Source organism: Nomascus leucogenys, chromosome 21 (assembly GCF_006542625.1).
Source record: "Nomascus leucogenys isolate Asia chromosome 21, Asia_NLE_v1, whole genome shotgun sequence".
In the NCBI taxonomy this organism is placed as follows: domain Eukaryota; kingdom Metazoa; phylum Chordata; class Mammalia; order Primates; family Hylobatidae; genus Nomascus; species Nomascus leucogenys.
This window is the reverse complement of record NC_044401.1, coordinates 48,086,270-48,109,822: the sequence shown is the minus strand read 5'-3', so window position 1 is coordinate 48,109,822 and position 23,553 is coordinate 48,086,270. Positions and strand designations below refer to the sequence as shown.

Genomic DNA, 23,553 nt, shown 5'->3' with positions numbered 1-23,553 from the left:
CACAGCCTGGCCGAAAAGAGTTGTAGGAAGAACACAGCTGTTGAATGAGGTGTCTGTGTCCTCAGCTGGACCCCTGCTCATGTCTCTTGGCTGGGATACAGCTCTGGGGTCCGGTCCTCAGAGGGTTGTGGGCTGATGTCAAGGTGGGGACATCAGGAAGCAGGCAGGCAGCTAGAGAACCAGAGTGACGGTCAGCCAGGATGTGCAGAGGGGCCAGAGCCCAGCAGAAAGGCCCAGGAGGGGTTGCCAGATGGGGCACTGGGAGCCTCCGCCGAGGCAACGTCTGTCCTGACTCCATGGCTTGTGTTCTGAGCCCTACAGCAGCTTCTTGGAGACCAGAAAGCCAGCGGTAACATACTCTGAATGGTATTTTGCCAACTTGCCATGTGACTTGTGACTTGGACAACTTACTTAACTTCTTTTTGTTTTTTGTTTTTTTTTGAGACAGAGTCCCACTCTGTCACCCAAGCTGGAGTGCAGTGGCACGATCTTGGCTCAACTGCAATCTCAGTCTCCCAAGTAGCTGGGATTACAGGTGTGTGCCATTATGCCCGGTTAATTTTTGTATTTTTTGTAGTGACAGGGTTTCACCATGTTGGCCAAGCTGGTCTCAAGTGATCTGCCCGCCTTGGCCTCCGAAAGTGCTGGGATTATAGGCGTGAGCCTCCTTGCCTGGCCCAACTCACTTAACTTCTATGCATTTCACCCTCATCTGTAAAGAAGATAAATCATCTGATGACTGGAGGGTTAGAAATCTTGCATGTGGAGTTGCAGAGGAACGGGTGCGTAGTAAACGCTCAGGAAGGTGGCAGCTTGTTCTCCTCCTCCTCCTCTTTCCCCTCATCACCATCAGCAGCAGCAGAAGTTGGTGGGTATCGCTCATGGCATTTACTCCGTGCCTGAAGGAGACTGTAGCTCTCCGTGGGTCTTCTGCTAAGAATATAGGTCTTGAAAATTGGATAGTTTGGAATCTAAATGCCGCCACATTCACCCCCGAGGGAGGAAGCAGGCCCTGGTGGAGGACCTGCCTGTCCCGCACCAGCACTCTGCCTGGGCCATTGGCATTGATTAGCTCCCATGAGCCTCACAAGCACCCACAGGGTGATGCTATTCTTACCATGTTACAGGCAAAGAAATGAACCTTCATGGGACTGGAGCTCTGCCTGAGAGCTCACAGGAAGAGCAGGGATTTCGGCTCCATTCTGCGTGACTCTGAAGCCCCGCATTTTAACAGCAAACTCTTCTTATTTGACAATGCCTGGAGCCCATGGTGTGGCTCCTGGTGTTGCTGAGGTTATGTAAGCTCTGGTGCTGCTGCAGCACAGTGGCGGCCATCTGGGCATTTCTTTTCTTTTCTTTTCTTTTGGAGATGGAGTCTCGCTCTGTCACCCAGGCTGGAGTGCAGTGGCGCCATCTCGGCTCACTGCAACCTCCACTTCCTGGATTCAAGCAATTCTCCTGCCTCAGCCTCCCGAGTGGCTGGGACTACAGGCGCATGCCACCACACCCGGCTAATTTTTTTGTATTTTAGTAGAAGTGGGGTTTCACTATGTTGGCCAGACTGGTCTCGAACTCCTGAGCTCAGGCAATCTGCCCGCCTCAGCCTCCCAAAGTGCTGGAATTATAGGCATGAGCCACCACGCCTGGCCCCGTATGGGCTTTCCTAACCAGGCTCCCTTCTTGTCCCTCCAGGGCCCTCATCTTTGTGTCCCATGGAGCCGGAGAGCACTGTGGCCGCTATGAAGAGCTGGCTCGGATGCTGATGGGGCTGGACCTGCTGGTGTTCGCCCATGACCACGGTGAGTGTCCCAGGGTGCTGTCAGAGCTGGCCAGGCCCTGACAATTTGGAGATCTCCCTCTCTAGTCCATCTCACCGTCAGCATCCTTCTCCATTCTTCTATTCCCCACGGATGTTTCTAAGTAAAAGAATGTAGTTATGCAAACAAACAAAAAAAATGTCTGAGGAGCAGATTCTGTAGAGTCTGAGACTGAATGCAGGCTGATTAGAAACCTCAACTGGAAAAACAAAGTCGGATATGTTTATCTCAGAACTTGCCCGAGGCCAAGGAATTCTTTCCTGCATTTATAAAGTGCTTTCTCTCAAAATGGGCCCTGGTTTTTCTCCAAGTGCCCTCAAATGGACATGGTGTAGTCAGTTCAAGTACAATGTAAACCCTGGTTTAACCACACGAGGTTTACCAAGCATTTCAGACCAGGAGAAGAGTAGAAGCCTCAACAGACCATATTGGTCACAAGAAAACCCAACACACACACACACATATACAGGGACACACACCTACCCATGCATATAGTCATACACACATGTGCACACACATATACGTATACATACACATGCACACATACATGCGCACACATACACACCTGTACCTATACACATACACGTAAAACGCACATACATACACATGTGCACATACACATTTACACACATACACATTTACACACATATACACACATTCACACATACATATAGACATATACATGCATACATAAACATAAATCCATACACAAACACACACACACAACCCCAGGCCAGTTCTTTGATTCTTTGTCCTGTAGCAAAATCCACAACCATCAAAATCCAATGTTCATTGCCTGAGTCTGTATGTAGTTTTGTAATCATGTTTGCAACATTCTCTATGGCTGGGAAGTCTCCCAATTTAGTTCTTTGCCTAACACTTTTTAATATTAAGACTTCTCTGTGACTGAACACAGTGATTTCCCCATAGCTTCAATGTAAAATTCTATCATTGTGGCCCAGATCCAGAAATGTTGCTTCCATTTTATCTGATTTGAAAATGGATAATAATTAAGTGATGTCTCTGGAAAGAGGGACAGGGGAGCAATGACAGAGGCCTGGGAGTCCCTGTAAATGCGAGAAAACCTTATCTGTAAGGAGAAGCTGCATGGGAGGTGAAAAGCTTGCTGGGACATTCTGTAGGTAAAGAGCTGCAAATGTGATTTGCCAGGAGCTCTTATTCAGCTGGATATACACAAGTGTCATCGTAACTGACAGTATTGACTAATTCTTTCTTATCATAGTTGTGACGTTTTTTAGTGCTTTGCAAACTGTCCCAGTAATATTTGTGAGACTGTTTGAGAAATAACATTTGAGGGTTATCTCCGAGGCTTTTAGTATGGGGACTGTATCATTATTAACTTTGGCACTTCTTACATGTAAAAGCCTCAGATAGGAATTTTTTTTTCCTATTGCATTTGCATCCTTTAAAATTTGTTACACGCATCATCGTTATGTTCTAGGGACATCGTGAAGGAAAAGGATATTTGTACTATGCAGCTAGAGTCCCAAGAATCTATTTTGTATCTTAGCACCAACCACCTTCTTATCGGATAAAACTTGGCCAAATCTGTGGGATTAAGTAAATGTTGTTCCTTGTTTATTTTGCCTGACTGTGGCACTTTGAGAAACAATTTTAAAAGCCTCCTTTTTTAGAATAAAGGGAGAAAAGAAACAGCCCACCTTTTGATGTTTCCAGAATAACATCTAAAGTTGAGGCGGAGCTCTCTGTGACATTCTAAATATAGTGCGAAAAAGGTTGTTGGTGTTCACCTGTTTCAAGCTCTTTGAATGACTCATGGAAATCTCTCTGGCAAGTGCCTAAGGGAAGTGTTTAATTCAAGAAATGAACCCAGTTGACTGTGCGTGTGTGACTTTTGCTGTGGCTTGCTTAGTAGAAGGAAGCCAAGTAAGTGGGCTGCCATTTCGGGGATCTTGTGCAGGCTGGCGATGCAGGTACTGGTGGCTAGTGATCTTGGCTGTATTTCCTTCTTGCTGAGAAATGTGCTAGTAAGTGAAGAAGGAAGGATTTGAACTCAGATCAAACCTTCCTTAGAAGGTTGGGGAGGGAGAGGAGCGAATGGACGCTAAATCTGACGCTAAATGATTTTACTACCTTGGGTCTCGTTGCTCAATGCATTATAGTATTTCACTGTTCAGCATTTTAACAGCAAACCCTCTTATTTAGTAAAGCCTGGAGCCCACAGTGTGGCTCCTGATGCACTGCTGAGGTTATGTAAGGTCCTGCGCTGCTGCATTACACCACAGCTGTCTAGACTTTTCTAAGAAAAAAAAAAAAAAAAAAAAAGATTGGTTCTAAAGCCTGGCCTCTTTTATTACTGTACACCAATGTTTCCAGGCACAAATGCCTACAGAGATATATGCAGACTGTATTCTTTCCAACATAGCTTTAGCTTTTATTTTGTTTTCTTATTTTTTATTTTTTTGAAATGGAGTCTTGCTCTGTCGCCCAGGCTGGAGTGCAGTGGCGTGATCTCAACTCACTGCAACCTCTGCCTCCCGGGTTCAAGCGATTCTCCTGTCTTAGCCTGAGAATTCTCCTGAGTAGCTGGGACTACAGGCGCCTGCCACTATGCCCGGCTAATTTTTGTATTTTTGGTAGAGATGGGGGTTTCACCATATTGGCCAGGCTGGTCTCGAACTCCGGACCTCAGGTGATCCACTCTCCTCGGCCTCCCAAAGTGCTGGGTGAGCCACCGCACCCAGCCCAACATAGCTTTTAAATTTAAATAAAGCAGGCCAGGTGCAATGGCTCACACCTGTAGTCCCAGCACTTTGGGAGGCTGAGGTGGGAGGATCGCTTGAGGCCAGGAGTTTGAGACCAGCCTAGGCAACATAGTGAGACCCTGTCTCTACAAAAAAAAATTTTTTTAATTAGCTGGGCACCATGGTATATACCTATAGTGCCAGCTACTTAGGAGGCTGAGATGGGAAGATCACTTGAGCCTGAGAGTTCAAGGCTGCAGTAAGCCATGATCACACCATTGTACCCAGCCTAGGGGAAAGAGCAAGATCCTGTCTCAAAAAGAAAAACAATTAAATAAAGCAAATATTGGGAGAATGTCAGGGCATTTATTGTGCCCATTGGAGATACACTGAAGACTAAAAACAGAGCTGAAAACACTGCTGCAGGGCCCATGGCACCTCCAGGCTCCAACGTCCGAACCTCCCATGTCTTTAGCCATGTTGTCATCTGCACTCCAGGGTGCTGCTGGAAGCATGCTACTGCACTTTCATCCCAGACAGCAAAAGGGCTCAGACACTAATACACCCAGTACAGGGCCCACTCAACAGGGAGTCCAAGCCGTGTGATCTGCACCTTGTTTAACTATCCCCAGTCTTAATTTTCTCTTCTACCAAATGGGCAAGATAATGCTGTCCTATGGCGGAAGATTGGGGGACAGAGAAAGATTCTGTCTCAAAAAAAAAAATTGAAATAAAGCAAATATTGGAGAATGTCAGGGCATTTATTTGACAGATTGTTGTGAGACGACACATCAAGGGCCCAGCAGTGCATGCTGCGTTCTTCCCCTTCTCTCCGCCCTGTCCAAGTTGCCTCCAGCTACAATGTAGACTGGCTGCTGTGCTGTGTACCCAGGTGGGCGTGACCCCAGGGCTCTGAGCAAGACCAGCAGGACTGAGGCTGGGAGTTAGGGGATTCTTGTCCCTGTGTGGCTGCCCTGAGCAGGCTGGGTCACCCGACAGGCCTGCACAGCCTGTTCTGAAGACACAGTGAAGCAATAGATAGGAAAATGCTTTACAAAGTAGACAGAGCTGCCTACGGTGGTTTCACTGCCTGGTTCCTATGACACAATTTATGGAAACACTGGCTTCTGTAAATCTGACGCTAATTGATTTTACTACCATGGGTCTCATTGCTGAATGCATTACAGTATTTCACTGTTCAGACAGAAACCTGTAGGCGCCGTGGTTGTGGCAGTCTGGCTGTGTCTCCAGCATGCCTGGTAGATTAGTGGGCTCAGAGTCATGTTCAATAAGCATCTAATTTAACTTTGTTCTCCATGTTAACCTCAGAATTTGTACAGAATGACCTCATGGGTTTGAACGGCTTGCCAGCAGTGAAAATTGTGATTCCTGCCATTTATTGAGTGTCAACTGCATGCCAGGCTCTCTACTGGGCACTTTTCTCATATGATCTCTAATTTCTCATAACAATTAATCTTATTATCCCCATTTTATAAGTGAGGAACGTGTGGCTGTATATTCAAGCAGACCCATTCTCATTGCACATGTGTTAGCAAAGGGAAGTTTTGTCTTCTTCCAGGGCATGTGACGTCTGAGGCAGGTGCAAGGACTCCATGGCACCATCAGTGCCCAGGGTTCCATCTGTAGTTTGCTCAGCTGGTACTACTTAGCATGTGGCTTTCATCTGTGTGGGCACTACCTCCAGCATCATGTTCTAACAGGTAGATGAAGCAGGAAGTGACAGAGAAAAAGGGCTGGGCTCCTGTCAGGAAAGCAAACCTTACTTAGAAATACTGGCAGGCTCTAGCCACACTGCATTGACCAGCGCTGTTCACAGGGCTCTGCCTAGCTGCAAGGGAGACAGGAACTGTAATTTGTTAACTACTGACCCAAACAACAGAAACTTCTGTTGGTAAGATAGACACAGAGAATGGACATTGCTGATGGCTGTCCATCACTGGCATGCCACACTCCCAGGTTTATTATTAAATGAGCATTTCCCCGATTGTTTCTACTTTATGTATTTTCTGGGCATTTCAGCTCACTCACAGGGTTTCCCTTCATCTCACCCATCCTTGTGTTCTTTCTGAAGGTTTTGATGTGAAGGCTATTAGTATTGGCATCATTAATAAGCATTGGTTGAAGTTCTTAATTGGGTGTTTGTTCTGGGTGAGGTGTGAAGCAAGGAGAAATGCATGGACACAGTAACTGTTGTCCTAATGAGAACATGAGCCGTCTTCCCCAGAGAAAGCAAGCAGCCCTTCTCTAAGGGCATAGCTTTTTATAGCATGTATTATCCTGTGTGGGAACTATTCCTTTAGGCCAAGGCAGCCACTGCAGGCAGGCAAAGACAGTGTCTTACCTTGTGTTGTCCATTCGCTCCTCTCCCTCCCCCAAGACCCTTCTCATCATCTTTGCATAGCATAGTCCATTCCTGAACTGAGCAGGAAGTGGAGGCATCACCAGTGTTTGTTGAATGACTGGAAGAGTTTATAAGCCAAAATAGATCAGACCAGAAATGCTTTAAATATTAAGGGTAGCATATCCACATTAAGATATGGATGTGCTCACTGTCGGGTCCCCTCAATGAGCAGAGGGTCCAGCAGTGTGGCCACTGGACCTGAGTCTGGTGACCAAGCAGGTGGAGAGCCCGTAAGTGCTGTGGATGCGCTGCTGAGACAGAGGCGCCACAAAGCCCGAAGCTCGGGCAGGGGTGTGGCACCTCCGGGGCTCAGGGCATCCTCAATGCCTGGAGGGCCAGCAGGGTGGCCGGCAGGGTGGCCAGGTCTTGTCGGGAGAGTGGGAGCTTGTCAGCAGGAGGAAGGGCTCCGATCGTTGAGAACCGTGGTTCTCACCTTGGCTACTGTCAGGATCACTGGGGAGTCAAGAAATCCTGAAGCCTGGGCTCCCCCTCCCCCACCCCTCAGAGATCCTGTTTTATTGGTCTTTGGTGTGACCTGGGCATCAGGATTTTAAAAGATACACGAGGCGATTCTCATATGCAGCCCAGGTTGAGAACCACCACCGAGCAGAGGAGGCCACACAGGCAGAAAGTTTGGAGCTGGTGAAGACGGGATTTATTAGGAAAGGCTCTGGGGCCCTGACGGATGGAAGGCCACCAGGAGACTTTGGAGATCCTCAGGAGAGGGGCCTCAGAGTAGAGCCCATGAGGGAGAGGTGCGCGGGCAGCCAGAAACGGAGGGGCTGCTGCCATGTGTGAACAGGTGGGGACACCAGAAGACGGGATTTTCTGCAACATTCTAAATATAGCAGGGAGAAAACTGGGGCTGGCGTTCTCTTGGTCCCTGGGTCTGCCAGCTGCTGCAGTGACTCACTGGAAACCCCTTGGCCTTCCATGCAGGCAGAAGGGCCAGTCTCACCCGGAGGGGGTGAGGAGGACTCTGGGAGGAGGGCACACATGGCCCCACCCAGGAGGTGCTGCTGCGAGAGAGACGGTGGGAATCTGAGGCCCATTTGCCCGCAGGCCCACTCCCTGCAGTCCTGCTGGAAAGGACCCTTCCCCAGGGAGCAGCCTGCTGACTTCCTAACACACACGCTCGGCTCTAGGCGCACTTGCTGGGGCCAGAGAAGCCTCCTCTGTATTTACAAAGTATAAAAGAACCATCCTCAACTGATGAACAGTGAATTAATTATCTGCAAATATTTGAGGGAAAGTGTTAAACAGGGCTTTGTGTGTGTGTGTTTTTTAACTCAGCTGGGGCATGTGAGAAGGGGAAGTTTTGAGGGAATGTCTGTGGGCGGCAGTTACGCATGGTTCTCCTTGGTGGGTGGGTCCTACCCAGTCAGAAGAAGAGTATTAGGAAATTCCGGGGGAATAATTGTTTATGTGTGTTTTTCATCCAGGGAGACAGATTTGAGTCAAGGTCGCTTGCTGGAAGTATTCTAAAATAAACTGCCATTGGTTTATTTTATTTCTTGTAAGTAATATATTTTTGTTTGAAACGTTTGAAAAATGTGTTAACCGTTTTTCTTGCCTTAGTAAATATGAGAATTAAAATAATGGAGTGAGTTGCCCTTTAAGGCTTCAAGAGTTCATGGGGGCCCAAATCCGAGGGTGGTTGACGGTAAACTTGCTGCAACTCGTAGAGTGTGGGAGAGTGGACTGTGACACCCTGAGACCCCCATAGTCTCTGCTGTTCCGCAACTCATTCCCTTCCTCCCCCTGCCTCCTCCTCTTCCCTCTTCATTCACTATTAAGCATAGTGAATGCTCTACCTCTGATGAAAGTCTGTTGAGTTTATTTGGTGTAAATCTCGGATATGAGTTTGTGTGCCCTCTCTGATATGAGGTGATTTGCCTCTTTGTTGAACAAAACAAAAACCTCCATGTGGCTCAGTTTCTCGTTTGTAAAATGAGGACCATGATAATAACAAGGTTGCTTTGTGGCCGTGGAGATGAAATGAGATAGCGCAGAGTCTGAAACTCCAGTGGCAGCAGCATCCCCTGTTGAAAGCCAGATGGCTGGGCCCACCCCAGGATTCAGATTCAGTTGGTCTGCCGTGGGGCCCAAGAATGTGCATTTCTAACAGCCCCTGGGGGTGCTGCTGCTGCTGCTGCTGAGGACCCCTGAGAGAGTGTGTGTAACAAACCATTCACAACGCCAGGCATCTATTAGACACAAAGTACCTGCCAGCTCACCTGCAAAGAAAGGTGCAGGGAGACTTTGCAGCTATTGAAAGTTCTGTCCCAGACTTCAAAGGATGCTTCCTCAAGGAGGTGAAATTGAACAGGGAAATATGGAGAAAGAGCATTCAGGTGAAGGAACTCTTCTTCCTTCATTCTTTGATATTCACTGAATGCCCAACTGCACTCCTAACTGTTCTAGGCATAGAGGTCCAGCAGTGAGCCAGGCAGACGTGAGTGAATAAGGAGAGGTGTTATGTTCTGCCAAGTGCAGGGGAGGCAAGAGGCAGGAGGCTGCCAGGGAGAGGGGCTCCCTCTGCCCAACACTTTGGGAAGCCTTTCAAGAGGCTGTGGCAGTCATCTGGACCCATTCTTGTAAAGGTCTGGGTGGCGGAGGGAGTCTAGAGCCGGGAACAGGCAGTGCAAAGGTCTGGGTGGCAGAGGGAGTCTAGAGCCGGGAACAGGCAGTGCAAAGGTCTGGGTGGCAGAGGGAGTCTAGAGCCGGGAACAGGCAGTGCAAAGGCCTGGGGGCAGGGGCTAGCAGGGTGCTCCCAGGTCGCCAGCAAGCCAGGATGGCCAGAGTTTAGACAGAGCAGCAGGTGAGCAGTGATGGGCAGGGGCCTTGTGGGCCCAAGGAGGAGGAACAGAGGCTGCTCTGGGATGTTGGAAGCCACTGGAGGGAGGGCTGTGAGCAGGGGAGCAGTATGCTGTGATGTGTGTGGTTTCTGAATGACCCGAGGCTGCTGTGCGAACACAAATTGCAGGGCGAAGGCAGGGAGTGTGGGGAGGACTTTGGGCCGCCAGGCTGGGAGGGACTTGCTGTGTGCTGTGTGGGAGTGTCAACCAGACCTCTCTGAGCCTTGAACTTGGGTGGTGACCCTAGGAGTAAAGAGGCCTGAGCAGAGTGGAGAGACCCAGAGATAAAAGCAACAAGATTTGGCAGAGAGGTGAGAGACAGGGAAGGCCCAACAGTGGTGAGCCTGAGTCTCCTTGTAACGACATCTGCCTCTAGAAACAGAAGGCTGAGTTCTAGTCTGCATCATACTGAACTTAAGGCCTCGTGCATGTCTCAGAGTCCCTCCCCCAAGTCCACATGCTGTGGGTGCCACTTAAGGCAGCAAGACGACAGCAGGTGCACTCCTTTAATAAGTCCCCATCACGCTGTCCCGGTCCAGAGCCAGCCCGGCACGGCCTGTGTCCACCCCACCTGCCTAGGCCTCTCCTGTCTTGCAGTGACCCCCAGGGCCTGTCCTAAGAAGACACAAGGACTGAGCACCCAGCATGTGCTCAACACTCTGTTCACGTGTTCACACCTTATCTGACTTGTCCTCACAGCACTGCCAGGAGGCAAGACTGTTGTCCCCCCTTACTGATGAGGAAGCTGAGGCACAGACAGGTTAAGCCCCCTGCCCGAGGTGGCATGGCTGCTACGTGGCAGAGCCTAGATTCAAGCCCACGCTGTCTGGCTCTAGAGTTCAAGGGGTCTAGAACTTGACCCCTTGGGGGGACCCTGGCCTCTAAGCAGCAGCCTACAGCGTTCTTAGGCCCCTCAAAAATAATAACATACACAAGCACAGAACCTCACAGTTTATAAGGGGCTTCCTCAAACATCTCATTCTGTCTCAGTAACCCTGGGAGGAAACCAGCCCAGGCTGGAGCCCAGCTGTTACCTTCAGATCTGCCAAGAGTGCCTTAGTGCGTCCAGGCTGCTGTAACAGAACACTCTAGACTGGGTGGCTGGTAAACAGCAGGGATCTGTTCCTCACAGTTCTGGGCACTGGGAAGTCCAAGGTCAAGGTGCTGACAGATTCCGTGTCTGGTGAGGGAACCACCTCCTGGTTCATAGATGATGCTTTCTCATTGTGTCCTCACGTGGCGGGAAGAGGGCTAGAGAGCTCTGCAGCCCCTTTAATAAGGCCTCTAACCCCATTCATGAGGCCTCTGCCCCCATGATCTATCACCTCCCAAAGGCTCCACCTCCCAACACCATCACCTTTGGGGTTGGGATTTCAACATGAATTCTGAGGGGAGACAAACATTCACACCGCAGCAGAGAGCAGCAGTTTTGGACGCATACAGAGCCCCCCTGCAAATCCAGCCTCTCCCTAGTTGCTGGGTCAGCTGGAGCCCGTGGCTTTAGCCTCATGGGAGCCTTGGCTTTCCTGCTTGTAAGAGGAGCAGCCAGACCACTCCCTCAAGAGCGCCGTGGGAATGCTTTGCATGCAGTAGTGTGCAGGACAGTTCACGTGACCTTCCTTCCACCAGCCATTGGACAGATGTGAAACAGGCTCAGCTTTAGAGAGACAGACCTTGGCTCTAATTTGCTCTGTGGCCTTGGCAAGTTACTTGACTTCTCTGGACTTCCCACTCCTCATCTGTAGAATGGGCTAACAATACCAGCCTGTGGGCTGCTGTCAGAAGTGAACTACCAATGCAGCGTGCTGTCTGCACTTAGAGGTTGGGGGAGCGGGGGCTCTGGAACCAGACAGACGAGGCCTGGAATTGTGGCTTCATCCTTTCCTACCTGTGCGGCCTTGGCAAGTCTGCACAATCCCCTGAGTTGAAAAAGCAGGGCTGGTAAGGCTTGCTGGGGTTATCCCAGGGATTCAATGAGGTGAAGTATGTAGAGTGCTTGGTTCGGGGCCTTGGGGTTTGATAAACACAGGTTTTCTTTCTTCCTCCCATGACACCTCTTTTGCTTTTTGAGGGACAGTAGGAAAGTGCGAAGCTCAGATGCCCTGAGAGACGTCGTGGTGAGACCCACCATTGCACCACTGTTGTGTTGAGAAACAGAACCTCATGGAGGCCAGGAGGAGTCCTTGCCAAGACAGCCGGGACTGTTGCCACTAGGCTGAGGTCCCGCACCTGTCCACTCCCCACATACATGCTGCCCCTGGTGTTCTATACACACGCTGTGTTACCCTGGATTAAAATTAACGCAGGGCTTCTTTTTATAATTTTCAAATGCCCCTTAAGTTAACTGCAGATGGTAAGTGTGGCACTAAGTCCTAGAATGATGCAGAGCCAGTGGTAGACATTTGTCTTCTTCCTAAGGCAGATGAAAACGTTTAAAGATAAATGGAGAAGGCTGGGCATGGTGGCTCACACCTGTAATCCCAGCACCTTGGGAGGCTGAGGGGGAAGGACTGCTTGAGCCCAGGGGTTTGAGACCAGCCTGGACAACATGTCAAAACCCTGTCTCTATAAACAACACAAAAATTAGCAGTGCTTAAAGGTGCGTGCCTATGATCTCAGCTACTTGGGAGACTGAGGCGGGAGCTACTTGGGAACTACTTGGGATCGCTTGAGCCCAGGAGGTCAAGGCTACAGTGAGCTGTGATTTCACCACTGCACTCCAACCTGGGCGACAGAGCGAGACCCTATCGCAAAAAATAAAAAAAAATGCATACCTGAAGGAAGGCAGAAATAGTAAAATGTTGCCTTGTGATGAGCAGGACCAGAGGGAGGGTGGCCGCTGGGGCCACGAAGCTCACGGTGAGCAGAGAGCAGCTGCCTCTGCTCCTGTTGGTGCAGGAGCCAGGCTTTCAAGGAGGCAGGATTGGGAGGGTAACTGCCTGAGGCAATGAGCAGTTGTGGTTCCTGCTTACAGGGGCTTGGTTAGCACAAATTGTAGGGTTGAGACATAGGCAGATGGCGGTTTAAGCAGGTTTCTGGGGCCTAATCAGGGACAAGCAGCATAAAGGGAAAGAGGAAATTGATAAATCATTCAGTCTTGTGACCTTGGACACACATCCTTGTGACTCTGGGCACCCTGCCTGTGACCCTAGATACCTATTCATGATTCAGATTCCTGGGCTCCCAGCCTTATGACCTCAACGCTCACCCTTGTGACCTTGAGTACCCAGCCTTATAACCTTGGGTGCTCAGCCTTGTGACCTTAGGCACTCAGCCTGTGACCCTTGGCACTCACCCTTGTGACCCTGGGCACCCAGCCTCGTGACCTTGGACAAGTCACTGATCCTCTGACCTTGGATCACAGGCCAAGTGGTTAAAGATGTTTAAAGACTCCAACAGGGTTTTGTGGCCTGGCTTTGCTTCGTCCAGCCCTGCCTCCTGGAGTCCATTCCATATTCTTAGATATTCACTGTTCATTTATGGGACTCCCTCTATGCAGCTGCACCTGGCCCTCACGCCTTAGTTCTTTGACCAACCCACACCATGACTTGGGCATGACACTCTCCCTCCTGCCGTCTCAGTTCTTTCTGAAAGGTGAAGAGACCTGGAGTGGATGAGGGAAGTTCCAACTGCCCTGGAGGGCCTATATCCTCCAAGGGGCTGTGGGGAGGGGCCCAGAAACCTAGAGGGCTGAGCACTGCATTCTTTCCCACCTTATGCAGGGCCACTCAGCTCTTTTTCTATAAAATATTTCATTTGATTAAAGGATTCACTTCAAAAAAATTGTTTCAGGGCAAGGCACAGTGGTTCACATCTGTAATCCCAGCACTTTGGGAGGCTGAGGTGGGAGGATCGCCTGAGGCCAGGAGTTTGAGATGATCAGTGTGGGCAATAGGATGTGACTCTGTCTCTACAAAAATAATACAAAAATTAGCTGGGTGCAGTGGCGTGCACCTGTCACCGCTACTTGGGAGGCTGAGGTGGAGGGATCATTTGAGCCCAGGAGATTGAGGATTTAGGAAGTTTCTTCCACTTCTAGAATTCTCTGATTCTAAATGAGAAACTAGGTATGAAAGCTCTTTGTGAGTCACAAGGGAGGATAGTTATGAAGAGAGGCACCTTATTGCTCTTGCAGCAGAGTGGCATGGGGAAGGGCTGGCTGATGTCGCGATGACAGACGGAAGAAGAAAGCAGCCATGGCGCGTGCCGGTCACTGAGCTGAACGCTCACAGGAGCCCCGCTCCATCCTCAGGACAGACCCCCAGGACTCTGACGGAGCTTCGGGGGTGGGGTGTTGTGGGTGGAGGCAGGGAGGCTGATCTGCTCTCCCTCCACTCAGCAAGTATTTATTGAAACTCGCTATGTGCCTGCACTGTCTGGGCACTGGGGAAATGCTGAACCAAACAGACATCAGCTTGCAGCCTCTTGGAGCTCACTTGCTACTTAAATATGTTCAGTCCCTCGGGGCTAAGCCACTCGGGCCGGCAGCTCAGGGTCCAGTACTCCCTGGACCTGGAGAAGACCTCAGCTCCGATGGCAGCCTCCCCCTCACCAGCCTCCCTGGGCCTTGCCGTCTTCGTCTGAGAAATGGGGAGGATGCACTACCTCCGTCACAGGGTTTTAGTGTGGACTATGGCACTAAGTGAGGGCAGCATCTAGGTGATGCAGGTTAGTTGAATTTTTGAAATGCCAGTTGTTTAAAAATTGATTCGTAGGAAGCTTATGGTCAAAGACAATCCAATTCTTTTTTTTTTCTTTTTTTTTTTTTGAGATAGAGTCTTGCTCTGTTGCCCAGGCTGGAGTGCAATGGCACAATCTCAGCTCACTGCAACCTCCGCCTCCTGGGTTCAAGCGATTCTCCTGCCTCAGCCTCCTGAGTAGCTGGGATTACAGGTGCACACCACCACGCCTGGATAATTTTTTATTTTTAGTAAAGACGGGGTTTCACCATGTTGGCCAAGCTGGCCTCAAACTCCTGGCATCAGGTGATCTGCCCACCTCAGCCTCCCAAAGTGCTGGGATTACAGGCATAAGCCACCGCTCCTGGCCTGACAATCCAATTCTTTCTGGCAGAGTTTTACCCAGAGATCCCATATGCTGAGCTGAAAGGAACCATCTCTAGATGTGAGGGCTGTGAGTATGGTAGCAGTTCTCAAAGTGTGGTTCTGGTCAAACTAGCAGCAGCAGGAGAAGCAGCAGCACCACCCAGGGATTTGTGGGAAGTGCACACTCTCGGGCTCCAGGGTGGGACCAGCAGTCAGTGTTTAGCAAGCCCTTAGGCAACTCTGAAGGACACTATAGTCTAGAATCACTGCCCGGGGGTAGACATATGAGTGATGTGCTAGGTTCCCTGAAAGAGGTGAGCATTGGGGCTTGGAGAGCTGGAGGGGTGGACATGACAGGGAGTTTCAGTAGGAAGAAGAGAGGAGAGGATATTTCAGTCTGGGGGAGGGGGAAGGAAATGCCAAAGAGAGAAGGGAGAGTCAGAGTGGAACTCTTGGGAAATACTCCCTTACTTAGTCATCTTGGATGTCAGAGTAAAGTAGGTCAGGCCTCAGTTCTTAACATTTTATTTCTGTGACTCCAGTAGTCATTACACATCCCCAAAATGAGGGCTCTGATCCCTAAACCACACACCAGCTATACAGAAGCAACTGGTACAGGAAGTGGCAGTGTGGTGTGATGGTTAGACACATGGGCTTTGGCATCAGATATGGGCTCAAATCCTGGTTCAGTCATTTACTAGCTGCAGGGCCTTGGTCTGCAGTCTGTTTTTTGTTATGTCCTTCTCCAGGTTTGGTACCAGGGATATTCTGGCTAATAAAATGAATTGGGAAGTGCTCCTTCTTACTTAGTTCTGAAAGAATTTGTGTAAGATCGTTATTATTTTTTCCTTCAATGTTTGGTAGATCAGTGAGGCTATCAAGGCCTAGAGTGTTCTTTATGGGAAGGATTTTAATTATAGATTCAGTTTCCTTAACTATTAATAGGACTATCCCAATTTTCTTTTTCTTTTTGTGTCAGCTTTAGTAGTGTTTTTCAAGGAGTTTGTGGATTTCATCCAAGACATCAAATTTATTGGCATACACTTGTCCATAATATCCTCTGTTATCCTTGGACAAGTTACTGGAACATTACTGAGCTTTGGTTTCCTCATCTATGAAATGAAGGTATTGAAATTTCTACCTCATAAGTTGTTATGAGGATTAAACAGTCATTTAGGTGGAGTGTTTATCAAAGGTTCTGGCATATAGCATGTCTTCACCTGTTCATTATTATTATTGATGGCCTCACCACATTCCAGTTACCTGCTGAAGACATGTACTGAAAAGTGTTTGAATTCTATTTCTTAATAGCTAAAACCTGGCCACATTGGATATTGTCAAAAGCATCATTCTGAGACTGTAAGTTTACAAATTGCTGTTCTGTTTCTAGAGTTAAACTTGCTTCAAAATTTCTTTGAGAACATTTTACACTCTTATGGAACAGAGTGCCCCAGGGCTCTGATAGTCTATAATTTCTTAAATAATCCATTCATTCACTCATTCAAGAAAGATTCATCGAGTGCCTACCATGTGCTTTTACTGTGGGGTGGAAAGAGGAATGAGACAGTGCTCCTGCCCTTGAGAATCTCACAAGCTAAGGTCCAGCCCCAAATGTGTTTTTGAATTATTTGATCCTTGCCATGAGCCATGAAATATGGGATTTTATGACTGCAATTGTAAACAATCAGTTAATTGTTTACAATCTTTGGAACCAGGCAGGCAAGAATGTCACCCTGCCCTTGCCACTGACTCCTTATGTGACCCCTGGGAAATTTCCTAACCTCTCTGAGCCTCCATTGCCTCATCTAACAGGATGGGTGCAATAGTACAAATATTGAGGGATTAGATAAATCCAGCTCCATGACAGTCACCCATAGATGGGGATGGTGATAGTGATGGTAATATTAGTGAGAGTGATGGTGATGATGGAGAATATGAGGAAGATAAGCCTTAAAGCATAATTTCCTAACTAGTTTTTTGGGTTTTTTGTTTTGTTTTGTTTTTGATAAGAGTCTCACTCCGTCACTCAGGCTGCAGTGCAGTGGCGCAATCTCAGCCCTCCGCAATCTCTGCCTTCTGGGTTCGACCAATTCTCCTGCCTCTGCCTCCTGAGTAGCTGGGATTACAGGGGCATGCCACCACACTCGGCTAATTTTTGTATTTTTTGTAGAGATGTGGTTTCGCCATGTTGGCAAGGCTGGTCTTGAACTCCTGACCTCAAGTGATACGCCCACCTCAGCCTCCCAGAATGCTGGGATTACAGATGTGAGCCACTGTGCCTGGCTGTAACTAGTGTTTTTTAAAGAGGTAAACTAAGGCTTCTTATTTGAAAGAAAAGAGCTCATTACAAATATCTTTTGTCACAAAAATTTATGTCATATGGTTTTGCATTGATTATGGCACAACTGACTTCCAGAATCCTCTATAACGAACCAACAAAGCCACTGTCTTTGGAGTTCTTTGATGCTGTTTTTGAGGACACAGCACCCTTCGTAAGAGTGCTCCTGCTTGGCTGATAAACATGCCAGGAAGGCGCAGTTGGGAGGCGACCCTGTGCACAACTGAGGAAGTAGATTGGGGCTCCCCCTCAAGAGAGGGGTTTGGCAGATTCTAAGGAGAAAAGAGCCAGGGGCACTACGAGTGTTTTCTGGGTAGGATTTACTTTCAATAAGGTGCGTGTCTACATAGTTAAAATTAGAAATATACACACAATATTTGCAATAAACAGATTCAACAGCTATTATATGAGAACCTGCTGTGTGTTGGGTCAGTGCTGGGTGTGGAATAAGGAAATCACACAGACCTGGTTATTGCCTCAGGGAATCCATGGAGACAGACATGCTTCAAAAGCAAAAGTAGTTGGTGGGGGGCTATTATGGTGTTCTGGCAAAAGTGTGCATGGGACGTATGGGAGAGGGAGGGAGGGCCCAGACTACCTTTGGGAGTGATCACGGGGAAAAATCTTCATAGGAAATGACATTTGTGACTTTGGACAAGCTACTAAACCTCACTTTAAACTGGTGAGCCTCAGTTTCCCCACCTGTAACTCTAAGTCATGGTAACTACCTGGTGAAGATTAAATGAATGTCTTAGCTGCTAGCAGAGTGGCTGCTGGGCACATAGTAGGTGCTCAACAAGCCCCCATACTGTCCTCTTCCCCAACACACAGACCCCTGCTTTCCTCACCACACATTAGTCACTGGCTGAGAAGAGAAACTTTTTTTTTCAGTTCCCTGAAATTAAATAGACAGCTCCCATCTTTTCTATACAAAGTTGTTCATGCTTCCCATGTTAGCTAATCTGGAGCGATGCGGCCACAGTGGCCGTTCCTGCGGGAACACTCTTCTTCATCAGCCTTCTGGGCTTCTCTTCAGTGACGTTGCGGGTACGTGTTTCTGTTCTTTTACCCACGGTCGAACTTGTTTTTAAAAATTTACAAAGTGATTTCTGTGGCAGGTACAATGTGAACCCTAAGCTCTTCACACAGGAATTGGGCACGTTGTTCACACAGCTTCACTGAAGTGACAAGAACACGTGGCTCTTCCGAGGGCCGCAGCAAGTGTGCCGTCTGAATGCTGAATCGCAGATCTGTGTTGGGGGCTTTGGAAGCCACGTGGACACTCCTGGAGACCCAGCACCGTCTCTTCTCATTCTAGTGCCTAGCGGCCTGATGATTTGCCACCTGGTTCTCTTTCAGAAGGAATTTACCTCAAAGGCGTAGCCACTCATTCAAAATTATTCATACGGTCTCTCAGATGAAAATATTTAAGGTTTCCTGGTGAGAAGAAAACAGACATCACTGCAGGTCCCCAGAAGAAACCATTTCTGAAGTGTTTAAATGAGTCACTTGTTGGAGGAGAAAAAAAGTCAAATTACTTGCACATGATCCTGTGTTAAAAAGAAAGACTGAATAATTCTAGGAAAGGAAATTCTTCTCGGCACCAGGGATGCTATTTGCTGTGGTTCAGGAGCTGAGAAAAGATGTAACTAATTATAACATATATGCAGGTTCTATTTGGGTGTAGAACAAATACATAGTCCTTGTTGTCTGAAAGGCCTGAATTTGAGTCAGTTTAACCACTTATTTGCTATGTGACTCTGGGCAAGTTACTAACCTCTCTGCACCTCAGTTTTCTCATCTACAGTAAAGGATGAGTCAAAGTCTGTACCCCATAGGGTCAGTAGGGAGATTAAAAAGGAACTAAATGAGATCCTCTATGTGGGGGGCCTGACCCACAGAGAGTACTCCATAAATATTGGCTATGTTGGGATGACTACTTTTCCGCCTTAGGAAAACCTGATTCGACTCCAGTCACGGTTTCATGCTAACTAGTACGGCTTCCAAATTTGAAAAGTGATGTGATATTACCTATGTCATGGAATATTTATAAGAATTCTGAGAGAGATGATATTCATATTTAACATTAATTAATATTTGTCGTATGCCCGATTATCCACGCAAGGCTTTTCAAACATTGCCTTGACCCTCATTACAACCTTGGAGTAGGTGTGGTAATTATTACAGATGAGGAGAGTGCGTGAGCTTCCCAAACATGCACCTCTTCTCACACACAGCAGAGCACAACTGTGGCCTGGGCCCTCCTGGGGGCTTTCCATCCTTCCTTTTTTCTGCACCACAAGTATATGGCCTTGATATCTGTTTGCCCATTCTGCAGGCAGGGAGACATAGTAAAGTTACAAGGTGCTGAGAGGCCAGTGGGACCCCTTCCACTCCAGGTCTGCAGCCCCGTTCTCTCCGGCACCACTTCTTCCCCAAATGAGACAGAGTTGCCCTTCGCCCTTAGGCCATTAAGCTTCCTAGAACCCCAGGAGTCCGTGGTGGGAGCAGATGCTCACAGAGGAGGGTGTGTGCCCCTCCCAGGGCCCATCTTTATCATGTCAGAGGTGGGTTCCTGCATCTGAGAGGAAAGAGGAACACAGCTGGGGGTGCTATTCAGGCAACTTCAGCATCAGGCATGGGGTGCCACCCAGAGAGGCCATGTGATGGGCATTGGGGATTTGCAGCTTAGACGGTGACATGAAAGCTCCGAGAAGCCAGAGGAGCGCCTGAGAGCCAGGAAGGAGGAGGGTGGAGGTGGAGCCTCTTGCTTCCACCCGTGTTGGAACCTGGGTCTTCCTTTCCCTGTCTTCCCAGCACGTAGCTGAGACTGCACACTGAGGTGGGTGTAATGACTGTGGCGACATCAGTAAACTTAGTTGCTCCTTGAGGACAAGGCCCATCTGCAACTTAGCCCTACCTCCCCCTCCCCCACAGAGGGGTTCAGTCTCTGGGAGAGTTTGAGGACAGGAGGGCAGTAGGAAGAGGAGAAAGGGCAGGGAGGGGAAGGAAGGAAGCTCAGCGAGGCGGCACAGAGGGAAGGACCACAGTGGCTGAGTTTGGGGCACAGGCAGAGGTCCACTCCAGGCAGGGTCGGGGCTGGGTTGGCCTCAGGACAGGTCCAGGTGGGGCTCCAGGGAGATGTCCCCACCCAGGTTGCTTGGGCAGGGTTCGAGATCCAGATAGCTGTGGCTGCGGTGGCAGGCCCCTTGGCAAGCAGAAGCCACACTGTGGCATGCTTGTGAAGGTCCCCCGTTCTACTGAGTCAGAGCTGGCCTTGAGCCTGAGGGGCCCATGCTACCACAGCAACTGGGTACAGCCCGGTGTTTTCTGTGTCCAACCTGGCTTCGCGGGGCCAGAGGGTGAGAAGAAAACAGACATCACTCTAGGTCCCCAGAAGAAGCCTTTTCGGTCTTTGGCAGTTGTCACTATCATCCTCAGACTGGCATCTTCAAATCCATCTTGGAGATGATGTACCCTCTAGAGCCTTTTCTTTCCAGCACACCTGTCCCCTGGCTGCTGGGGCAGACTGGGCCTGCTGGTGCACGTCAGTGCATACACACTCACCACACACCTGACATCCTGTGAATCCACACCGCTGCACCCTGCCAAGGTAATAAGGACCTTGCATGATGGTTGTTTTTTTTCTGTCTCCAAATACTGAGTATTTCCCTAAAGACATTCGAGGAGGGTGGATCACACATCCTTCACCAATCAGAGTGACACACTGTGATCCAGCACACATGGAGATCAAGGGCAAAGCTGGGGAGGCTGCCATGGGGGGAAGGCAGAGTCTGGAGTGACACTGGGTTCCAGTACCAGCTGCAGGGCACAAACACAGACCTGGCCTGAGGCGTCCCCATCCCATCTCCTGTCTGTGAAGTGGAGATGGTAATAATGGTACCTAGGTATACAGCTCCCATCTGTAAACTTACCATTGATAGATTGCTTAGAATAGGCCCTGGCCTAGAGCAGCATGCAGCAAGTGCACCTGTTACTACCTGCATACTCATAACTGAAGCTGCAGTAATGACTAGAACTGCTCTCATTTGATGGTCACCGACAGAGCAGTGGGCTGCAAGGAACCTGCAAGGAAGCCTCCGCCCCTCCCTTTCACATTGTACAAGGGTACAGACTTTGAGGTCCCACCAGTTGGTGGCAGGTTTGGACCCGGATCTCAGGCCCCAGCTCCCAGAACCAGGTTCTGTGCACCTCTCCCCACACATGGAAACAGCTACTCTGCCCATTTCTTAAATTAAACTTCAAAATCACTCTGGCTGCAAGTGGACCAGAAGAAAGGGCTCCTCAAAGGAACTTTAAAATAGGTAGGGTCAGGGCTGGCTTCGCTTTGACACAGCCCTTGAGAAAGGCTGGGGATGGGAATGGGCAGAGTCTGTCTTGTGAGCTGAGCCTTTCTGAAGTGGGAGCTCAAACAGCATGTGACCAGGAAATGGCTGGCCCACCAAGACCTAAAAATAAACGGCTGTAATGCTGCCAACCGTCAGGGCAGGCGGGGAGGATGCGGAGAGCTCAGGAGCAGAGCGGTGCCCGGCGGGGTCCTCCTCAAAATGAAAAAAGAACCGCATGCCGGCAGACAAGGTGCTTCACGTGTCACTAATGTGGAAGTAATAAACCACGATTGCACTGTCAGGCTGCCCTTTCTGAAGGGCTTCATATTCTTTATTTAATTTAATTTCATTTTCCAAGGCAGGTAAAGCCATCGTCATTTTCATTTTACAGAAGAGAGAACAAGCCAGGAGTGGTGGAGCCAGGATCAGAATTCCAAATCACAGCTCTATTAAGCTGTGTTCTCGGTGTCTTGGTTTCTCCCCTGTTAGAGGTAAAGGGAGAAATTAAAAAGCAAACGGAGGACCCAAACCTTGCATGGGATCCTCAGATGCAGTCACAACTCCCTGGCAAGTGCGCTGGGTGCACTACGCATATTTAGTGCTTGTCTGGGCATTTGAGAATGAAGCTCTGCCTGGAGTCCCTCCCCGAAGAGCTGAGGTCCCAGGGGCCTGGCCGGTGAAGCGAGGAGCCGAACGTGCTGGGAGGGAGGCAGCCTGCTTGGCAGTCCAGCTCTGCCCATGGCCGGCTGTGCGCCAGCCCTCTCTGTGCCTCCATGTCCTCACCAGCCAAAAGAGGAAACCACAGTACCTTTGTGGTGGACCAGTGTAGCCCAGTTGCTTAGGGGAACACGTGGACACACACACAGAAGGCACTTGAAATGCAGCTTGAAGGGCGGTTTGCAGTCTCTGGTCCAGGCAGTGCAGAAGTGGCCTCTTTGACTGCTGTCTCTGAGTGTTCTGTGGCTTCCACCCTGGCTGTGGAGGTTAGTACTGCTTGCTGGAGAAGGAGGACCTCTGGGGAGGCCTCCATCCTGGTCCCTCAAAGCTTCTCACCCCCACCCTAAACTAAGCCAGCACCCCCAACACAGTGGCTCTAACAAGACACAGCAGCAGGGGAGAAGCCAGCTTGCCCAGTGGGCCCCAGTAACGATGCAGTCTGGTCATCAGCACCGCAGAACTCCCTCCCAGGCGGTGGGCCCCTCTCTAGTGCAAAGGGTCCGGATGGCCACAGGGAATTGTAGATTCTCTGAACACAGCAACTGGGGCCTCTGCTCTCCGCATCCGTGTGACACGTTGCTCATAGCAGCTGCTCAGTGAAGGCTTGCAGAATTACAAGGCATTTCACAGAAATGATGGTTTCTTTGGATATGCTCAAGTTCACACTCATGAATCCTGTATGTGTGGGTATGAATTTGGCCTGGAGGATGGGCCCTGTTTAAAGAAAATCAAATAACGCTTGCCCAGCTGGAAAAATCCATGACTTCTGTGCTAATAATTTTTTCCACGGATCACCCCATTTAATCCTATGGCAGCAGAGTAAGGCAGGCAACGTCCCTATGGAGGAAACAAGATCAGAGATGCTGCCTGATTTGTTCAAGCTCACAGTCATTAGGGGGCAAAGTCGGACTGAAATTCTTACACTCTTGCACCTTGCTACAGTTTTAACTTTGGGGAAAATGCTTTGGGGTGCAGAGCTGCAGCTTCCATCGGACCAGTGCCCCCCAATCAGTGCTGTGCCTCTGAGCACCCTGGCGTGGGGCGCAGCCCCCAGGCGAGTGGCCCTGGGGTTTCTGCATCATCTGACAGAAGTGCCGCAGCGGCTCCAGGAATAGCTTGGGACGCGCAGTCTGTCGGGGGTGCCGTGCCAGCTCCTCACCTTGCCTTCTGCCAAGGCTCTGCTAGAAGATTCTCTGACTCCCAGAGGTGGCGCCTGAGCCTGGCCGAGGGACAGAGCCAGCGTCGGGGCTGACTCCAGGGGGAGAACAAGGTCCTTTCACC

At 49.4% G+C, this 23,553-nt stretch overlaps 1 protein-coding gene across 5 annotated transcripts in view; it reads left to right on the top strand.

The window, feature by feature from the left end:
* Positions 1–23,553, top strand: part of MGLL (monoglyceride lipase) — a 134,235-nt gene that overhangs the window by 40,122 nt on the left and 70,560 nt on the right. For all 5 annotated transcript variants that reach the window (XM_030802170.1, XM_030802167.1, XM_030802168.1 and 2 more), the window contains exon 3: positions 1,693–1,799. In XM_030802170.1, the coding sequence (XP_030658030.1) occupies positions 1,693–1,799 (107 nt within the window). The remainder of the gene's footprint in view (positions 1–1,692; positions 1,800–23,553) is intronic.